Here is a 23,151-nt window from a genome sequence, read left to right as displayed (position 1 = left end):
AGGCTAGGAGGACAGGCAGTCCTTGAAAGACTCACGTCCATAAGGAGACATAGGCCTTGAATGGAGGTGAAAGAAGGGACAATGTTAATGGGACAACAATTTGGTTTATAATTTTCCTCTGCTTCCTGATTCTTTTCATTTTCTTAGGTGTATTAAATCTCCGTGCCAGTGAATTAACATCCTAAATTTACTACATTTTCTCTATGCTACGTAGTTATTCTCCAACTTATATTTTTGCTAGTTAAATTGAGTTTCTCTCATTGGTCACGTGAAATCTAAATTTCATTGATTCAGTATCAGCCACTGGCTTCTCTGGTGAGGGTTTTTGACTTAGGAAAAGGCAGCTCCTCTGGGTTAAAGGGGGGGCACCCCAGGGCACACTGCTGAGCAGGTGAAGGGCCAGCTGCAGTTCAGACCCCACATGCTCCCTCGTCGACATGCCCGTTCAGGGCACACATTTCCCAACCATATGTCCCAGTCCTGGGTGAATGATCACAAAGACAACATTTAAAATATATATTTGGTGGTAAAGCTCCCTGGATTGGGGGTAAAATCTTGATTTTTACGAATGGATATATTAAAGTCCTCTGGAGAAAACATTTTTAACGATAAAAAATAAAGGTGAGTATAAATGAAGAAGAGCATAGCTAAAAGAATTCTAAAGTATATATCTTTAAATAAAAGAAACCCTATGTCCAATGAAGTAGCTAAAGCTTCTCCCTGATGGGGATTTAAACGTGTCCCCCCTCACCCTCATCATACAGAAAAGCTTTAAATGCAATGCTTCAATGCTGGATCCATAACTTTGGATATGTAAAGTGAAACTCCCTTGACAAGGTCAAATATTTTACATAAATTTAACGAATCAGGGAATAGAGAGCAGAAAAAGGGAATGGTAGGGCTGTGACTCGAATTCCAAACTAAAAGATGTCTTCCTTTGTCCTCAGCTCCCACATTCAAATCCGTGATGAGCAAGACAGCTCAGACTCTATAAACAGAATGTGACGCTATCACAGGCCAGAAGTATGACTCCGTAGAGAGGGGCCAAGTAGCTTCCCTCTGAGCTTTATAAAGAGCTCCTCTAAACCTTGTTCAGTTACAATATTTTTAGTTACAATATTTATAACACCTACCTGCTCTCATCTTTCTTTTTTTTAAAAGACATCTTATCTACAGATAGAATGGACAGGTCTATAGAGCAGCATATGAGAATGATTTCTGGAATCTGCGGAACATCAATGGCCATCTGTTATTTAGCGTACTTTAACTTAACTGAAAACATTGCTTCCTTTCTGTGAAGAATGTTAGCTTTTCCAAGATGCACTGCATAGTGCAGGAATAAGTCTTTAGTTATTTATATTTGGGTTATAGGTTACTTTTTCAGTAGAACCACGGATGCACTTAAATCTTAACAATCGGGATTTACACATCTGGCAAAATAGTACATGGACCATAAACTAATTTTAGTTTTGGAATGAAATTACCTATTGATGCCCTAGGAAACAGATTCTAAAAGAAATGAGAATCAGTCTCACTTAGCCATTTAATCTTTGGGATTGAAGTAGAAACTGAAAAAATAATGTGTTACTAATTATTTCAATAAGTGATTTACGGAAAAGACTCAGTCATCTGTAAGTTAATAATTATGGAAATTTAAATGACTCTTTTTCCCCTCTGCCAAGAAAAATGCTTCTAGGCTACAAACTCTTGCTGTCAATTTTTACTACAGGGATGTAAATTAATTACAAATTGACTGAAGAATGACAGCATTTAGGATAAATATCCATAATACATCTCAAGATCAAATATAATTTTTAGGGGGCTGGCCCAGTGGCTCAGGCGGTTAGAGCTTCATGCTCCCAACTGCGAAGGCAGCCAGTTCGATTCCCACATGGGCCAGTGGGCTCTCAACCACAAGGTTGCCGGTTCGACTCCCGCAAGGGATGGTGGGCTGTGCCCCCTGCAAATAACAACAGCAGCTGGACCTGGAGCTGAGCTGTGCCCTCCACAACTAAGACTGAAAGGGCAACAACGTGAAGCTGAATGGCACCCTCCACAACTAAGATTGAAAGGACAACAACTTGACTTGGAAAAAAGGCCTGGAAGTACACCCTTCCCCAATAAAGTCCTGTTCCCCTTCCCCAATAAAAACTTTAAAAGAAAGAAAGAAAGAAAGAAAGAAAGAAAGAAAGAAAGAAAGAAAGAAAGAAAGAAAGAAAGAAAGAAAGAAAGAAAGAAAGAAAGAAAGAAAGAAAGAAAGAAAAGAGGTAAGGACACTGTTTAAAAAAAATTATATATATATATATATATATATATATATATATATATATATAATTTTTAGGATTATGTAATTCAACCTCTTCAGTATCAGCTATCACATTGACAATTATACATTTACAAATATGAACACATACATACTTTATGGTTAACATACAGAAATATGGATTTTATAATTTTGCTTTTTCCTGTAGGCCTACTGCCATCAAACTTCCACCCACAGTTTCCCAAAGTACCACATTTTCTCCATGAAGGAAAAAAGTAATATTTGCAAGTCCTACTCATCAATCCAAAAATTTGGCAAATAAATATTTGGGGCTTGTGCTAGCTATGCAAAGGGGCGAAGAAGAACAGCAAAATGTGGAAGGATATGGTGTCTTAATCTGTCCTATTGCACTGAGCCATTACCACCTCAAACCTCTACTCAATATAAAAGACAATATTTGAAACTCACGGCTCCTTATCTCAAGATTGCAATTAAGTGTCTAGGTTGTAAAATTAATGGAAAATAAAGGGATTTAAAAATGTGCTGCTATTCCAGACATGGATCAGAGGGCAATCATTTCCACTGGTCAGGGGCTCATTGGAAATGTGTGATTAAAGATGCATCATTTAGCATAATGGCTCATTAGGAGCTCTAAGAAGAGAAAATGCCACAGGACCGTGAGTGATGTTTCCAGAAACAAAATAAACTCATCACTCGGGACCCATTGATCAAATCTCTTTTGTGTTACCCAGGATGTCTGGTGCTTTGAGAAATCTTCTCAATGATTTCACCCTTCTCTCCTCATACCATCAACCTCATAACCATAATTTAGACCTCCATCTAAATCATGTGCTTCAAGAGGGTTAGCTGGGTCTGTGTAGCTATGTTGCAAATTTAAAAGCTAATGCTTAAAACATATAATTGTTATAAATAATCTTGGTTACCTGAAGCTTAGATTGAAAATAGGAATCAAAAGTTTGGATGTACCTTTGTCAGACTCATTTGTGGAGCATTAGCAGTCATTTTTTAAATCCCATGTTCTCAATGATAATATACGTACAATATGCCCAATCTGATGATCAAGCAACTGTTACAACCAAGCATCTTTCTGGGTTACACATGTTGACCTTTTATAATTTTCCAGTGGTAGAAAACAGCAACATTAAGTCTCCCCTCTTTGAATCTACTGAAAGTCATGACAATATCTGATTTATAACACAATTTTCTTTATGTTATACTTTTTGAGTTCTGTGAGATATTGATATTATCTGCATTTTACAGATGAGTAAACCAAGGTTCTAAGAGATTGAAAGTTAAATACTATTATTGATAAAGCACAATAGCAAATTTAGGTGCATTTATAATGATGACTGAACATGATAATATAAGGTATCTTACCGTGTCTGTAATTGAATCAATGGATCTTTAAATGTGCATATATTTTACAGAATTCAGAAAATTTACTTAATCAATTTTCCCTCTTAATATTATTCAACAATAAATAGATATTGAATACCTTTTCATCATGTACCTTACCATGGCCAAGTTTAAATTCCTTCGTTCTGGTATATATGAGGTCTGGCAATTAAGTTTGCGAACTTGTAGCAACGATGTTACTAACCTTTTTTGATATCAGAGGGATTATTCATTATGAATTTGTACCAACTGGACAAACAGTTAACCAAGTTTACTACTTGGAAATGCTGAAAAGGCTGCATGAAAAAGTTAGGTGACCTGAACATTTTGCCAACAATTCATGGCTCTTGCATCACGACAATGCACCAGCTCACACGGCACTGCCTGTGAGGGAGTTTTTAGCCAGTAAACAAATAACTGTATTGGAAAACCCTCCCTACTCATCTGATCTGACCCCCCCAAGACTTCTTTCTTTACCCAAAGACAAAGAAAATATTGAAAGAAAGACATTTTGATGACATTCAGGACATCAAGGGTAATACGACAACAGCTCCGATGGCCATTCCAGAAAAAGAGTTTTGAAATTGTTTTGAAGGGTGGACTAGGTACTGGCATCAGTGCATAGCTTCCCAAGGGGAGTACTTTGAAGGTGACTGTACTGATATTCAGCAATGAGGTCTATGTAGCTCTTTTTCTAGGATGAGATCGCAAACTTAATTGTCAGACCTAGTATAGACCACTAATTGAAGGGCACACGTGAGAAACGATTTTTCAAATGTTTGTGAAAAACAAAATGATATATATCCTATATACATATAATACATGTATATATGTTATATAGCATATATATTCAATTAAGATAAATTAATCCATTGGATTAGTAGGTATATATATATTACATACACATATATAATATATATTATAAAGTATATGTTAATTATATATTCATTGTATGTATATATAGCGATATATATTTAATTTAAGATAAACTAATCCAAGACATTTTATAACAACAATTATTTAAGCTTTGATTACATTCCATCCTCTTGTTCTAATCGGGATTTTAGAAAAGTTTAGTTAACATAAAGTGTTTCATCTTAATTCTACGTACTTAATTTTCTAGTCACAGATTTTTTTTTAGAATAAGCCACTCTAAGTCTATGCTTTTGTCAGTGTTAAGCTTACATCTTTGATATAAATATCCTGTAAAAGATCACTTTGCAAAATTGTATGGGGACTGCTTAAAGGCTGATTACATGTAGAGGACAAAGAAAACAAGCCACAGAAGGAAAGAATATGGTTTTGTTTCCTGTGATTTAAAACTATATAATCAGCCCCTGTCCATTAAAGAGCAGACCAACCTTGGCAAGTCTTTTCTGCTAAACTTGGTTGTTGATTTTTGCCACCTCTTTCATTGTCAGCTTGAATCATCTTTGGAGAAAGAAATGAGCATATAGAAATGTTTCTTGAGTTGGCAATCAGTAGCAAGATGGAGTGAGAAAAAGACAATGAACTCTCTGCTATTGATTTCTCCCTATGTTATTTTTTGTTCTGGAACTGGTAGTAGAAACAATGCTAATGAAATCCATTTCTGATGATTTGAAAAATGTTCTGAAATGACTTGCTCATCTGACCACTGTTGTTAAAAACTCATAGATTGCTTTATAATTCCCCACCCAGAGAGCAAAGAAGGTCTTCTTTTCTCACACAGAGAAGCAGAATACAGGCATACCTCATTTTACTGTGCTTCACTTTATTGTGCTTCACAGAAAGTGCACTTTTTTTTTTTTTTTTTTTACAAACTGAAGGTTTGTGGCAACCCTACATCAAGCAACTCTATTGGCACTATTTTTCCAATAACATTTATTCACTTCATGTCTCTGTGTCACATTTTGGTAATTCTCACAATCTTTCAAACTTTTTCATTATTATTATATTTGTTATGCTGATCTATGATCAGTGATCTTTTATGTTATTATTGTGATTATTTTGGGGTGCCATGAACCACACCCATATAAGACAGCAACTTAATTAATAAATGTATGTGTTCTGACTGTTCCACCAACCAGCCATTTCCCCATCTCTCTCCCTTTCCTTGGGTCTCTCCATTCCCTGAGACAGAAAAATATTGAAACTAGGCCCACGATGGCCCACAGTTAATAACCCCACAACGGTCTCTAAGTGCTCTTAGTAAAAGGAAGAGTCATACATCTCTCACTTTAATTCAAAAGCTAGAAACGATTAAGCTTAGTAAGGAAGGCATGTAGAAAGCTGAAATAGGTTGAAAACTAGGCCTCTTGCACCAAACAACCAGGTTGTGAATGAAAAGGAAAAGTTCTTGTAGAAAATTAGAAGTGCTACTCCAGTGAACACACAAATGACAAGAAAGCGAAACAGCCTTATTGCTGTTATGGAGAAAATTGCAGTGGTCTGGATAGAAGTTCAAATCAGCTGCAACATTCCCTTAACCCAAAGCCTAATCCAGAGCAAGGTCCTAACTCTCTTCAATTTTATGAAGGCTGAGAAAGGTAAGGAAGTTGAAGCAGGAAAATCTGAAGCTGGCAGAGAAATTGTTCATGAAAGAAAGAGTCAACCGGTGCAGCAAACTTCATTGTTGTCTTTTATTAAGAAATCACCACATCCATCCCAGCCTTTAGCAGCCACCACCCTGATGAGTCAGCAGCCATCCACATGGAGACAAGACCCGCCACCAGCAAAACGATTACAACTGGCTGAAGGCTCAGATGACGATTAGCATTTTTAGCAATAAAGTGTTTCATAATAAAGGTATATACAATTTTTTAGACATAATGTACACTTAATATACTACAGTATAGTGTAAACATAACTTTTATATGCACTGGGAAACCAAAAAATTTGTGTTACTTGCTTTACTGCGATATTCACTTTATTGCAGCGGTCTGGAACCTATCCTACAATATCTCTGAGGTACACCCGTAACTCACATTATTTTTTCAGTTTCAACAAATAATCTTTATTTTTTTCTCTGAGGTATTAATAGAAAGAAAATTTTCATTTACTCTGAAAGATTTCAGATTATATTTCATTGAATGGTTCTCAATAATCACATTGTTGGTCTATGGTGAAGAAAAAAAAATTGCATAGTAGAGGTTAATTTCTTTTGAAGGTATTTTAGTATTGCCTGTTTTTCTTCTTATAATAAGGAAGCATAAGGAATCCAAAGAGGAGAAAGTGTAAGAACCCAACAATAAATTTAAGGTAACTGAACAGTAGAATGAGTCTCTATTTCAAACAAGTCGGGAAGATGGGATTCTATAAGTACCATACGCCAACATCAATACTTGCAAAGCCTAATCCTTCTTAGGCACACACATGAAATTTTACAGTAACACATGCAAAAACAAACAAACAAACAAAAATGATGAACATCCCTTTTGGAATTGGTTCCTCCATCTTTTATCCCTTCTCCAAATAAAATAAAGTAAAATAAATGAATCACCTGTCTCAGATTGTCTGCCCTCCCCACCAGAAACCCAAGACACTCCCTGTTTCCAATGTCTTCCAGTCATTATACTCAGGATTGTATGGGACATTCAAAATATTATGCGAATCTGACAGTTTTTGTGAACTGAGGAAAAGTCTGCAGATTTCAGGAGTATGTCTGGGAATGGATGTGTGATTGGTGTGAGAGAGATGGATGAATTCATTTTTGACAAAGCAATAGAAAGGAAATGCTTTAAAAAAGGCAGGTGGATAAAGGACAGATGAATATGAGAATAGATCTATGAGACAAATATTGCATTACAGACCCAAGTTATGACAAGTAAATGAAAATATCTCAACACTAGGTTGAAAAAGAGGGACAAAACAGAAGAAAGGAATGTGCTGGAATTGTGGTATCTGTGCACATAGTAGAGTGGAGAATCGGAAGATTCAGGAGAGGAATATGCCATCCTATTTCTACCTTTTCACCTTCATCTTTGCTCCTTTATTTCCCTCAGCTCTAGACTCAAGAAACTTTAAGGCTAACGTTTTGAAATTCAGGTGTCCCTTTACTGCCAAATTTGTTGATTAGTGTGCTGTAAAACAGGATTAAAAATTGTACTCAAGGGCCTTTTATTTATTGAAGTATATTTTCAGTTACTATGCCCAAGACCTAGAATGATTCCCATCCTGTACACAGAGAAATAGGTTCAAAATGTCCTACAGAGCACACTACAAAATTCTTAGTGGTAGATTTTCAAATCTTTCTGGGACAATCTGTTAACATATAAACAAAATTTCTGCTTTGGATCTATCTTTGAATCATAAAAGATCTATCAGCTTCCTTTCACTGGCAGCCCTCATTTTCTGTGGGAGTTTTAATTAAAGGAGAATGAAACAATGCCAGTGAGTGTTTGAGCATCTTAACTGAGAATCTTAGGAAAACTTCCCCATGTTCTACAATTTTTCCATCTCCCATCTCTCCTTCTTTATAAGAATTTTGGGTTTTGTTTTATTTTCTGTTTCATTTTGAAAGTTCTTCATGAATGCAATGATCTCCAAATAAAGTTCCCACTCACCAAGTGGTATACAAACCGACAGTAGAATGCAGAAGAAAATACAAGCACGTGTAATCTAGAAAAAAAATTAAACCTTACTAATATTTAATATACAAATTAACCCTAGAACTTCCCATAGTTTATCACCCTGGCAGGTGGTTACATACTACATAAGGCTAAAGATGTGACTTGAAAGGAAAGCAGGAATTTCAGTCTGGAGAGGGTTGACAGAAGCCCCTGAAATCCTTGTTTTGAAAACATTATAGTTCAGTGCGCTTGCTTTTACAAGATTTACAGCAATTATCCTAATAGTGGCATCTTTACTATACCATATGTATTAGTACTGCTGCCGGAACAAATCACCACAAACTTAGCTGCTTAAACAACACAATTTATTATCTTAAAGTTCAATAGGTTGAAAGTCCTACAGGACTCTCACCAGGCTAACATCAAGATGCTGGCAGGCTGAGTTCCTTTCTGGAGGTGCTAGAGGAGAATGTGTTTTCTTGCTCATTCAAGTTTGTTGGCAGATTTCAGTTCCTTGTGGTTGCATGACTGAGGTATCCATTTCCTGCCTGATTGTCAGCTGAGGGCCATTTCTAGTCTCTAGAAGCCACCCCATTCCTTGGCGCATGACCCTCTTCCTCCATCTTCAAGATCAGTAATGATAAGACAAGTTGCTCTCCTGTTTCGAATCTCAGATCTCTCCTCTCCCATTGCATCTCTCTGACCCATTCTTCTGCTTTTCTTTTCTACTTTTAAGGACTCATGTAATTAAATTGGTCTCACCTGCTTATTCTAGAATAATCTTTCCATTTTAAGCCCCTTAACCTTAATTACAGCTGTAAAGTCCCATTTGCCTTGTAAGATAACATATTCAAGGATTTTGGAGATTAGGGTCTGGGCATCTTTGGGGCGCCATTATTCTGCCTACTAAACAATGAAATTATTTGTGCCACAAAGATTCACCCCACAACTGTACCATATTAAATAAATAAATAAATAAATAAATAAATAAATAAATAAATATTGTATTATCTGTTTAAATACCTTCAAAATGAAAGATTTGGCCCATTGTTAAAAATATTACAATATTCCATCTCTCAAATTGCAAAAGCAACTACTGATTGACATTAGGTAAGACTGAAATTTATTATGTGAATTTCAATAAAAGAGTAGGTATATTTGATAAATCAGGTTTAAATGCTAGTAAATGACTTAGTAAGTGTACCAACCATGCACTTCTGCTATTTGCATCAACTAAGCATTCAGAGTAAAGTTAACAACAGTTGTCAAAATGAAGAGAACCTTTAAAACTTATGTTCACATAAAAATCTACACATGGATGTTGAAAGCAGCTTTATTCATAACTGCCAAAACTTACAAGCAACCAAGGTGTCCTAAAGCAGTTGAATGGATAAGTAAACTGTGGTACACCCACACAATGGAATATTAGTCAGAACCCAAAATAAATAAGCTATCAACCCATAAAAAGACATGGAGAAACTATGGTACCTTAAATGCATATTACTAAGTGAAAGAAGCCAATCTGAAAAGTCTGCGTAATGTTTGATTCCATCTATATGACATTCTGGAAAAGGCAAAACTTGGAAACAGTAGAAAGACCGATGGTTGCCAAGGGTTGGGAGAATGGCAGGAATGAATAGGTGAAGCACAGAGGAGTTTTAGGACAGTGGAAATACTCTGTATGATACCATAACAATGAATACATGACATTTTATGTTTGGTCAAACCCACAGAATATACAACACCAAGAGTAAATCCTAATGTAAACTATGGGCTTTGGTGATTATGGTATGTCAACGTAGGTTCATCAGTTGTAATAAATGTACCACTTTGGTGGGGATGTTGATAGTGAGGGAAGCTGTGCAAGTGTGGGGAGCAGAGGATATATGGAAAGTCTCTGTACCTTTCTCTCAATTTTACTGAGAACCTAAAACTGCTCAAAAAAATAAAATATTTATCTCACCCCTTAAAAGCATTTCTGTGTTTAAATGGATATTACTAATATAGCAGCAGTTTATATAACAAATAAAAATATTGATATGAGTAAATACCCTTTATAAATATAAATATACATATTTAAAATGCATGTTCTAAATTTTTACTTAGAGGCATATGCCATCGAATTAAAAAGTATTATACTGATAAGTTCATACTAATTACATTCAGTTGCTATACTACAAGTTAAAACTATCTAAAAGTAATGCTTATCAATCTGATATTATCACTTTTGTAAATTTTATAACAGGTAAATTAGATCTTGATTTGTCATCATTTCAATTAGCCACTTAAAAATGTCATGAAAGAATGGTACCAAGGATCACAGAATCTTTTCATTTTGAAAACATTCAGCAAACATTTTAAAATTACCACTTTTTCTAATAGGTAATGAACTTTAAACATTGAACTTTAAAAGTCCCAGGAACATTTGAGATATCACTTAGACTTCTTTAGGGTGTAGGGGATTTTATTTACTAGTTATCTTAACACATATCCCCTCATTTCTTATGAAACATTCAAATAAGTTTTTTCTAAATTAATTAATAAACGGCTAGAAAATCTCTGGGTTTTTTTGTTTTGTTTTGTTTTTATGGCTGTTGTGTACTAAATTTGTGTGTGTGTGTGTGTGTGTGTGTGACTATAAAAACTAGTCACCAGCAAAGCTGCACATACATAGTGTTAGTAAATGGATAACAAATTATAAATAATGCTCATAATTTTATTTTTCTTCAGGAGACTGTATCTTCCTCCTCTCAGTCGTGAAATTTATTTGGTTTTTTGTTTGTTTGTTTGTGCTAGTTTAAAAATGTAAGTTGAAGCCATTCCACTTACCACACTATTCCCTGAGCCCCAGAGCCAATAGGCTTTAAATTCTGGTAGCGCTTGAGAACCGTGAAGGTTGAGTCTCCCACTTCCACACTGTAGAATTGGTTGTCAACTTTGCTTTTGCTCATGTTGTAATGTTTGGCAATATATGACACATCCACTTGTTTATCGAATCCCTGTGAAAAAGAAAAACAGCAAAAACATGAGACAAGTGAACAACCAGAATGATAATGATAGAGAGAAACCTGTTCTTTTAATGATTGCTAATACTTAGTCATCTATCATCATTATATAAACCTGTATTTCACATAAAAAATTATGTATTAGTCCATGTATGATTACCTGGAGTAAAACAGTTTAGAAAAAACCACCCCCGAATTTTTTTTCAATATAAAACTATTTATAATAAAATCACCTTAGATTACATCTGCATAACCTTTTCTGAAATATTTCATTAAAACCATGTAATTATTTTTGCAGCAAACATCTACTGAACATATACTTGTCCCAGAGACTATGCTATATACTTGAGAGGTGAACTCTGATCATCCATTATAATAGCCAAATGAGGAAGGATAAAATATTGTATCTACATTCTCTTCTCAGAAAGACTTGAGATATGAGATAATGTGTAATTTTTTTAATTAGGTAAATTTTAAATAGTATTAACTTCATTTTTCTCAAAAATACCAAAAACTCTATTATCTGGCATTAAACACTGAACAAGTGTAGTCCAAATTAACATGATTCTAAAATGCTACAGGAGAACTCTTTATTCTTTGCAAACTTAGATATTAAATACCTCAGTTGTGGTATCTTTTTCTTATCGTTAAAAGAAGTTCTTCTATCTATTATATTTTCCAATTGAAGAATCTGTCCTTGAAATTTTGAATCATGATTGATGAATATATATAATGTAAATCTCCATTTTCATGATTATTGTTTACCCTGATCTTATAGTTCATTTTATGATATAAAATAGTGTGGGTTCTCTAGCGAGAAGGGACCTCACAGAATATTGTCCAGATTGTTCCTTAAGGCACACACTCATGGATGCCTACCCCATAGCAATCCCTTCTCCTTCCTGCTGATTTTGTTCAGGTTTTGAGTGCCCACATGTTCAGTGGGTTCCTCCCAATCCCAGCAATTGAAAATTGAATAGTCTAATCCAGTGGTTCTCATTAAAGGTGGCATACCAGCGGGCATTTGGGAGATTTCTGGCATATTTTTATGTGCCACATGATAGGAGATGTAGCTTACATTTAATTGGCTTATCAAACAATGTCCCACTTCAATGAGTGGGACATTCCTACACAATGAATAGTTTCCTATACACCTCACAACTTTTGAAGTATACCAAAGCTTATTTAGTAAAAATCTAAAGGGCTTCTGTATGATTTTAACATAAACTGACTTCTGAAAATGTAATTCTCATAAAATATGAAAGGAATTTTAAACCGTCTTAGGCTCTGAACCTCTGGTTGGTCATAAAATCATTTTCCTTGGAAAGGTTTAGCATTTCATTTCTTAAAAAAAAAAAAAAAAAAAACTGAAGTAAAAGTAGAAACTAATATGTTGCTCCTGTACACTCTTGGAAAGGGAGCCAGGCAGTGCCAGTACTAATGTAAATGAGTAGAATACAGTGGGGACTATACAGACATGGGTGGGAGTGCAAGGACCCTAAGACCCCAGACAGACCTGCAAGCAGAATACATACACATATCAGGCACCAGCCTGTCATTGGGAGAGACTTGGTGGCAGCAATCCAGTACAAATGCACACAGACCTCAAAAAATAGAGTGAACTAGAGGTTAGGAATCTAGGTTGTTTGGACAGAAGATTGAAAATTCAGGTAATTTGAGAATGTAATAACCAGAGGTCTGAAATCCTCGAGGCTGTCTGTGAAGCATGGAACAGGAAATTAAACAAGACGAAGAATCAGGGTGTGGTAAGCCTATTTAGGAGACTACGACACAGGGTTTAGAATTTAGACAATGGTGTGGGCAACACAGATACAAGAACATCAGTATTCAAACAACCCTGCTTTCAACCACAGTGTCAGGGCCTTCATTCCACACCGTGGTTCATGTCTACTCTAGACTTTCTGATGTATCAGTGAACTAATCCTATTCAAGTCCTTTTTCTTTTCTCCCCCTGGCTAGGAAAGGTAAAAAAGCGACTGGAACTACATTAACAAAAGAATTCATCTGCCAAGGTTAACTTGGGATGAATGAAGTGCCTGACTTGCCATTTGTCATGTTCTGACCCTTCTTCACATTCTTTAATATTTTTGTTTCTGACCACTCACAAAATCCTTAACACATATTGGTCCCATGAGACTAGTTAATCCACTTCCCTTTCCCCCATTGATTCTCTTCACCTTTCAAATGTCACTTATTCCGACTGCACTACATGTATGTACTAATTATATGTAAAGACCTTTATGTCCAGACCCCTGACCTCACGCCGTATCTTGGCACCACCCTACTCTTTCAGACTTGGCTGTGGCTTATCCACCTATGGTCTCAGTCTTCATGTTACATCTACTATGCTGGCCTTTTCCTTCCAACATTTCAATATATATTCAGAGAAACCAAAGGAGTTTAATAACCTATGCCACTTCTCTTTCAGGCTTACCCTATGAAAAACAAGAGATACATTTGCAAACATTTAAACCAAAAAACACTGATGATATACACATCATGTGCCAGAGACTGGGTTTGACACTCGAGATACAACAAAAAGAAACAGTCCCTGTTTTGATGGAGGCAGTCAAGTAAGCAAGTAGTTAAAATATGCATAGTATATTCTATACCAGAATAAATAAAAGGTGCTTGGAGTAAACAGAGAGCAGCAACTAACTGCTTGCATTCATTCATTATCATTAATTCATTCAACTACTATGTATAAAACAACTACTAGAAGCCAAGTCACGGGTATAAAACTGGTAATGTTTGAGAGGAGACTTGATCTGTGTTTTCTCTGGCTAACGATATCCCTAGGGCTGTCCCCTTACAGAGATGTGCATAAGGGCCAGAAAAAGGGAGCTTGATAAAATACTGCAAATCACGGGCATAACACCCCGGAGATTTGGATTCAGGCCGTCAGAGTAGGTCATGAGGATCTAAAGATTAGTAAGCAGCCCAGGTAGTTCTGATTTGAGGATAGAGGAGCTGACGCTGAGAAAGACAGGATTAGAACAATCATTCTCACAGCGTGCTCCCTGGAGCGTCAGTAACAGCATCACCTGGAAACCTGTTAGAAACGCAAACTCCCACCCCACACTGACTGAATCAGGACCTCTGGGGGCAGGGCCCAATGACCTGTTTTAATAAGCCCTCTAAGTATTCTGACGCATGTTAAGAAACACTCACTGGAGGTGAGGGAACACCTAAAGACTGAAAACAGATCATGCAGTTCTGCTTGAGGTATTTAGAACGTAAGACACATTATGCAGAAGAAATAATATAATAATATTTCTGTATCTGCAACACACTTTGTGTCTCTGGAGACTGCCAAATTGCATTACTCATGGCATACACAAACTGGAAACCAGGGTCCTAATTAGGACAAGGATTACCTCACACCCCAGTGTTATAATAGGGTAAATCATTTCACCATTCCTGAGAAGTCTTCCCCAGTGCATACCTAAAACAAGACTTTTCATGTCATGGGGAAGCTATATATGGACTTGGTGATAGTCTGGTAAAATGGTTAAAACAATTACAAAGCTTATATTAGTGGCAAAATTTTAGCAACATGGGACTTACCATTCAAAAAGAGATTTAAAAAAAAGCTATTCAAATATCTTACCTAATGCCCTGACACGTTTTCTAAAATAAAAAATACTCAGTGATCTCTTTTATCTCCATTTCAGAGCATGGAATTTCTCACAATAAGATTGAAATCATCATTATAAAATGTGTCAATTCACACACACACACACACACACAATTTCCTTTCAAGCATTCTCTTTATACCTAATTTTGAATTAAACTTTAAGTAAAATCTAAAAGAAAATACATCCTTGAAAGTCCCTCCAATAACTGAGAAAAAGCTATTTTAATTATTAACAGTAAGACACAGAGAAAACAATTAGGAATTTTCTTGGCTTGATGTCATAACTAAAAATGGATGGCAAAAATGTTGTGTTGAAGAATTTTCCCCAGATGTTATCTGTGCCCCAAGCTTATAAATACACATTGAGTTTTAAAGAGCTCAAAACACATTTAGTATAGTATATTCTATCCCAGATTTCCATGCTGTCTTCCTTGTCATGACTATAAAGTTCAAACATAAACTTTTCTCTATAAAATGTGCCTATAAAAATATGCCACTAAACACACTATGAACAAATATTATCAATGCTAAAAAAAAAGTATCTAGTTATATGTTTTACAATATCCTTAGTTCTGGTCACATAACTGATGATTTGAACCCAAGAAGGGAAGAACCGAAAATGCTGATGACTTGAATCCACAAATGAGAAAAACCAAAAAATTCATATTGAGAAGTCCAATAGTTTAAGGCAAAGATTCTGAAGTTTCAACATGGGTCGGAACTACCTGAGGAGCAAGGTAGGGCTAAGAGTTTGTATTTCTAAGAAACTCCACACTTCCAGAACCACTATTTTAGAGACTGGTAGATATGAGATGTCACCAAAGAGGTTTAGTTAGAGAGATGAAAACCAGAAGTAATGCAGGTCAAACTAAGTAAACAAAGGACATTAAAGGAAATTAAAAATAATGTCAGGATAACCCTCCTTGGTATCAGCACCTCTTTAGCAGGCCCAGACGTCATATGCCCAGGGATGTGTTTTCCTGTCTCATATGTACAATACAGTGCCTGACCAATGATCTCTCAATTAGCTCATGAAAATAACTATGACATCATCTCTTTATGTTAAATTTATACTAAAAAACTTGGGAGGAATGTCTGAAATTCACAGGTATTCATAAATCCTCATCAAAATAAAAAGTCTCTTTTGAGAGAAGAAATTAATATGTTGATTAAGAGTTAATTATGAAGATTAAGAAGGAATATTTTATATAAAAAATTATAAATCATCACAATGGTAACTTCCAGAAATCAACATGGTTCAAAATAACTATAGGTTTACAGTAGTTTATTCTATTGATCAAATTATTTAAAAAAGTAACTCATTCCTCCACTGAATATTAAGCTTATATTTAAATGACTCAACAATAATTTCTATGTGGATATAATAGACTTTTCTTTGCAAAAATTCAAAGCAAAATCATTTCCTCCCTGATCCCTAACTGCTAAAAATTTTTAAAGTTAAATTAAAAGAAGACTTTTTTTGCCCCTGGCAATTTGGTAGACAGAGAGGAAAATTGAATATAATCTGTTCTGTGAAAAGACTGCATTTTATGCAGACTTGTAAGAAAGGGCCTTGTGCAATGAGTCTCCATCACCAGTTCAGTTGTCAGCTCATATCTATGGAGTTTTTCAAAGAAGAAAGGCTCCATATTACCGTTCTTATCCTGCTAGTGTCCAAAGCCTTGACTGCATTTTTCTCAAATTTAACACCCTATATTCCACAAGCATTCCCTTCCCATTTTCACTTGTGCATGAATGGCCTATGTTACTGCCAGTTTCTAAGCAGAAAACATTGAGGTTTAAGTGTTCTTAGAGGTTAAATTGCCTTAGTTTCTTTTGGATGATATAGCTGAAAACAGCATAACATCACACCTGGATTAGTTCTGCACTTAATAACTGAAACCTTGAGCAAGTCACTTTATTCTTCCGTTCATTTATTATTTATATTCTGTGTGGTTCCCAAAAGGATTTGTGCAGCTCATCAGAAAAGATATAGGAACAATAAATCCATTAAATCCAGTTTTAAGAACAAATGTCAAATAAAGCAGAAGGGAAGATGACAGTTTACCAGAAGATTTAAGTTATAAACATCTACTACCTTGAGTGCAAAACTTAGTGTCATGCTTCCTGAAAGCCAAAGGAAAAACATAAGGACAATACAACAAAACCACAGTGAGTGGCAAGTTTTGATTTGTTAAAATCTCAAAAACTTATCATACCAGTTAATAAGAAAGGTAAAATTTCTCTAGCACTTAACTTCAGAAAGAATATATTCAATAGTTCTTTCTATAATAAGACTGGAATCAAACAACAGGCACTAGATACAATATTTTTTTTAAACAAAGACACAGAAATATGTTTCATATGACACATATGATATAAACTCTCAATAAAACAAGGGGAGAAAGAAAGGTGAACCAGTATTAATTGCCTTCTTACTAAAGGTGAACTTTGTATTCTGTTATATACTATATTTACACTCACAACAGATGAGAAAAAAGTGGGACACAGGGCCGTTAATTGGCTCAACATCTGAGAACAATTAATAAGTGGTACCAATTAATATGAATTGAAGTTTGTCCAACTCCAAAACATGTGCTCTTTTTTTACTAAATTATTCACTAGTTGAGCTAAAATAATTTAGAAGAATGATGTAGTTTTCTTATGAGAAGGTAAGCTATGGGAATAGAGCTTAGAAAATCAAGAGAAATGAGTAAATGATGTGTCCTCCTCTTATTTATTAATTGTCTCAGCCCAGAGTTTGAATTTAACTGAACACTAAACAATTCAGGGTTGAAGCAAACAATCTTGTGTTGGTAAGGGAAAGCTGGATTTTCAGAACTGCCCCCAAATTTAAAGAGCCTGATTGAATTCATTTGTTAAATATTTATCGAGACAGGCACTCTTGAAGGTGTTATGGATATAATATTGATTTCAATAGGTTAGCAAAAATGAATTAGCTACAAAATACATCTCCAGAAAATTAACTGTCAATCTGTTAGATATTATTTTAGTCTTGTCATTTGGGCACTGAAAAGTATGGTGGGGATTATGCTTTTGGAACAGATAAGATTGGGCTAGTCGTTCTCTTAGTTACGATTTGCATATTGAATTTCTTCACAATGCCAATGCCACTCCAAGATTATTATATAAAGTCAGGAGAAACAATGCCTGCTATTCTGTTTTTGATGATAGACAGGCATGTGTTCACTTCATTTGAAATCTGAAGCCAATTGTTTACACATCAGTTGTAAAGGGGAGATTTGAGACATCAATACTTAATGACAGTTAGGGTGAGATTTTGTTCTCTCATGAGCATATGTCCCCCACTCGGTTTCTCGAAGTGTTACTCTGTAAGGAAGATTACAGCCTGGCATCTGTGTGACTTTTATATCGGCTAGCCCAGAGATGGTTATTCTGTGGAATCAAAGGTTTGTAAGAAATCAATAATGCAGTAAAAACTTTAAGACAAATTATGTTTAATCATCATCGTCAATTATGTGAAAAAGCACGTAACAGTAATCAATAGTAGAGCAGGCATGGCTTCTGCCTGCCCGTTCTTTATATATGATGGAAGCAAGTTAGTACTGCTTGAATACCTGCTAGGCAGCGGGCTAATATTAAGACCACACACATGCTAGGTGTCTAATAAATCATTTCATGTAGGAATTAGTATTCTACATCAGCAAAGGGTAAACACCCAGCTTTTATCTGAGAATCCTGACTGTGTGGCCTTGGGTAAGTTTTTACAATCTTAGCCTTAGTGCCCTTATTTATGGATGAGGGCAATCGACGTCTTTTCCTAACTGGGAATGTTAAATGAGATAATCTATGTAAAGCTCTTAGCATGGAGTAAGCTTATAGGAAACGTTCACCAAAGTTTATCATTATATCTATAATTATCATTACTATTGAGAAGTTAGATAACATTTAAAGACACATAGCTAATTAGCAGTTTTATAATGTTTTTAACCAAAAGTTGATGTAAGCCATAGCTCCAAGGATTAGGATACTGCTATTAAATCAACATGTAATCAACAGGGTTCAGAATGGTCAGATAATGATTTGTTTTCTGTGTTTTCATTATGGTAGAGAGAATACTCTATGAATATCCATGTGCTGCACTACATTTCCCAGCCGCCCTTGCAGTCCTATTGAGGCCATGTAACTGTTTCTGGCAAGTGGACTACAGCAGAAGTGGCAGATGTCACCTAACTGCAAAGGCATTTAGAGGATGTGCCCCCACAATCCATCTCTTTCCACACACTGGTATCTTAGCTGGCACATCACAAGATAGCAAGAGCCTAAATTTCTGAGTCACAAGATGACACGAGCTGAAATTTCTGAGTCACCAGATAGAGGAGAGACCTTGGCAACCTGTACTCGACTTTGTGCAACAGGAAATAAACATTCGTTCGGGTAAGTCACTGAGATTTGAGGTCTATCTATTGCTATAGCACGTTTCTAGTCAACAAATATTTATTTTGGGCTTACAATGCACCATGGAACCTTCTAGGCACTGAGAGAACAGAGCTCCTGCCCTCCTGCAGCTGAATACTGAATTTTTCCTGAGAGGATCAAACTTGGAATGCTGGCCTCATAATCACAATGATCTAAACTATTCTCACTGAATTCTTCACCTTTTGAGCTACATATTCCCAATTTGTTTACAATAAAGAAAAAAAGTATACAATAGCAAGTTGTATTGCATAATCAAGACAGGTCACAAATTGCAGACAAATAAATAACAGTTGATTTAAAAAAAACAAAACACTTTCTCAGGGTTGAGAGTAACAGGTTATGTTTCATCATAACGAAAGTAAAAAGTCATTTAGGAATCACAATACTTAAAGTGAATTATCTCAGTTTCACTGACTTACATCTAAAATACGTCTGTGTATTTTTAAAAGGGAAAATTAGAGTTTGCCAAATGCTACATTTAAGAATATGGAAAACTAAAGCCCTGTTTTTGTTTCTACAATAAAGAACATTATTCTTAAATCCTATGTAATTATATTATTATCATTTATTGCCCACTTATAAAAAGATCTGATTAGTACCTAAGTTTAGTATTTCCACATTCTCCAACGTCTTGGTTTCATCTCAGTGAATATATACTTTTGTGGCTGCCTTGACCTTTTGTGGTACGAGTTAGAAGTGTGTAGAGTATATAACCAAATAAATATTCACCTTTAGAGAAGACGAACAAAAGAAGAGTTGAATGACACAGTCCAGAGCAGAACTGACTTTAGAACTCAGAACCAAAATGGACATTATTTTTCTTAACCTACTTAAAAATTCAGCCTTTGTTTATCATGCACCCCAACTTCAAATAATACTTGTGCAGAAAAGCAAACTTATAACTTAATATATTTTGCAAAGCCTCACACCAGAAGGATAATAGAATTAAGATATTCTGTTTAAGGAATTAGTTGATTACTTAAGAACATCCTCAGTATCTAGTACAGCATTCAGCATCTAGTAGTTTGCTCAACAGTATTAGTTATGGAATGAATGTATCTTCCATGCCCATGACTGTCCCTCCTTGTTGGAGCACACCAGACTGATTTTGGTTTATTTTTAACATAATAATGGGTAAGCATTGATAGGGTTCTCTTACAATTAAATAAAACAAAACAAAACCTACTAATAACTCCTCAAGGCTATCAAGGTCAAGAACAACAAAGAAAGACTGAGAAATTGTCACAGAGCAGAGACAATTGTCACAGGCAGATGGGACAACTAAATGCAACATGGAAACATGAATTGGATCCTTGGACACAAAGAAGCATTAAGGGACAATTGATGAAATCCAAAGAGAAGCCTGAAGTTTGGTTAATAGTGATGTATCCAGGTCAGTTTCTTAGTTTTGACAAAAGCGTCCGCATGATGTAAGATGTTGACAAGGAGGGGAGCTGGGGGGAGGCCACGGGGACTCTCTCTATACTATCTTTGTAACTTCTCTATACATCTAAAATTATTGCAAATTAAAAAATCCATTTCAAAAAAGAAAGAAAGAAAAGAACATTCTATAGATCAAAATGGAATTCACAAGTGGATGTGTTTCTTATAGAGCACCATTAACCACACACTGAAAGTCACAGATAATTCAGGGATACGTTACAGCACAACTATTTTGTAAGATGTTAGCAATATTAAGCTACATTTACATTTGGGTTAAGACTGCTCAACAAGGAGTCCAACCTTTCATTCTTTAAGCAAACCAAACACATACAATCAACCAATACAGAAAAAGCTCATCATTATAGAACCAAATCATGGGACCTTCACATTATTTGTCAGTTAATCTTTAGTAACATAACTGATTCTAGTCATTAACTGAATTACTTAAAAAGTTTTAGGAAAAAACCCACCCAAGGAATAAGACATAAATGCTAACACTAAATTTACTCTTTTGAAATTTGCTATAGCCATCTTCACATGTAACATATGGAAAAAAACTATTGTCAAGCAATATGATACATTTATTCACAAAAATTGGTATGTTGATTATTATTCTGATAGTACAGATCTCAGTGCTTCATTTCATGATTCAAGATGTGCTATGTTTTTACAAACATGTTTGCTGTTTTTAATAATTTATCTACAGTTCATGCACTAAAGCATATAGATGTTGGGATTTTAGAAAATGAATGCAAAATCAAAAGAAATGTATCAAAAAGATGTAAAAGAAAGTCAGAGTAGAGTCCGGCTTCCTTAAATAACACACAGGAGAGGAAACCCTTTAAAAAGAGAAGCTAAAGTAAAAAATTCTATTGCCCTGTTACATGAAAAACTAAAATATAAAGGAAAGCTATGAGTTTACATCTGAAAATCATTCATTTAAAAAATAATAATAAAAACCAAGACCGTCAAATATACCCATGGTCAATATGCTGATTCCCTTAGACCACATTTATACGAAGTTAAGTGTCTAAATTTAGTGTTTTGGGGTGGCAGACAATCTCTCCAAAACATGCCATTTCTTTCACAGACCACCAAAAATGATTTTCAGTTTCCCTGTGAAGTTATACAGGATTTCTTTTACCCTGCCCCATCAAAATATATTTTCCTTTGAGGCTCTAGTCCCCAATGTCGGTATAAAAGTCTTCATTTCATCTATGGTGGCCATCCATTGAAGTGTAAAAACTTTCACTAGATATTTTCAGTCTTTGAAACAGAAACATACAGACCCCTCAAATGAAATAAGTTGGATAAATCAAGTTACTTTAAATTCAAAATTTCTTAAAAGCAAAAACTATTTTTTAAAACCATATCATCCTGGAATCAGGTTTAATGATATTTTTAAATACCCTATATACTAAATCTGAACATATCATTTAAAACTAAACCATTCCATGGGCATTCCAGAATACCTATTTTTACGAGTTCCTGCGTTTACTAGTTTCCTTGTTTATAAAAGTCTACAAAAAGCTAATGCAGCTCATAAAATATTTGTAAATATCCCAGAATTTCCAAAGATTGAAAGAGAAAAACACACATTGTACTAAAAAATAATATATCAAAAGTGAATGGTGGGCCGGCCCGGTGGCTCAGGCAGTTAGAGCTCCAGGCTCTTAACTCTGAAAGCTGCCAGTTCGATTCCCACATGGGCAAGTGGGCTCTCAACCACAAGGTTGCCAGTTTGACTCCCGCAAGGGATGGTGGGCTGTGCCCCCTGCAACTAGCAACAGCAACTGGACCTGGAGCTGAGCTGCGTTCTCCACAACTAAGATTGAAAGGACAACAACTTGACAGGGAAAAATGGCCTGGAAGTACACACTGTTCCCCAATAAAGTCCTGTTCCCCTTCCCCAATAAAAAAAAAAAGTGATTGGTAATTTTGCTAAAGAATAAGTTTTCACTTATTTAGAACAGCCATTATCTGTGGCGAGGAAAATTATTGCATATACACATATAGTGCTTTCATTATCCAAATATTAGAGTAATAAAATTTAATTAACTAATCAAATCACCTAGTAACATTTTATATCTATTAAGAAAAGCATTGCTTTAACTAGAAGAAATCAACAGGCTCTGTCTTGGCTATCATATTGAACAAGGTGCTACACCAAAAAACAGTAAGAACTCAAATAACATTGAAGAAAAGTTTTGACAATAAGAACTCGATAATGAGACTGGTATTTCTGTTACATTCCCAATAACATTTCCAACCTTATATGTCACAATCATGGAATTTTTTTTTCATGGCTCTTTTCAGTTTACTGTAAGAAGGAGTTACACTAGTCCAAGTTAAAAG

The 23,151-nt window shown here is 35.3% G+C and overlaps 1 protein-coding gene across 18 annotated transcripts in view; it reads right to left on the bottom strand.

Annotated features, from left to right (window-relative positions):
• MAPK10 (mitogen-activated protein kinase 10) overlaps positions 1 to 23,151 on the bottom strand; it is a 287,949-nt gene that overhangs the window by 112,956 nt on the left and 151,842 nt on the right. For all 18 annotated transcript variants that reach the window (XM_019731282.2, XM_074323986.1, XM_074323984.1 and 15 more), the window contains one exon: positions 11,059 to 11,228. In XM_019731282.2, the coding sequence (XP_019586841.1) occupies positions 11,059 to 11,228 (170 nt within the window). The remainder of the gene's footprint in view (positions 1 to 11,058; positions 11,229 to 23,151) is intronic.

This window comes from Rhinolophus sinicus, linkage group LG02, assembly GCF_036562045.2.
Source record: "Rhinolophus sinicus isolate RSC01 linkage group LG02, ASM3656204v1, whole genome shotgun sequence".
Lineage (NCBI taxonomy): Eukaryota > Metazoa > Chordata > Mammalia > Chiroptera > Rhinolophidae > Rhinolophus > Rhinolophus sinicus.
This window is presented reverse-complemented; position numbering and strand designations above follow the sequence as displayed.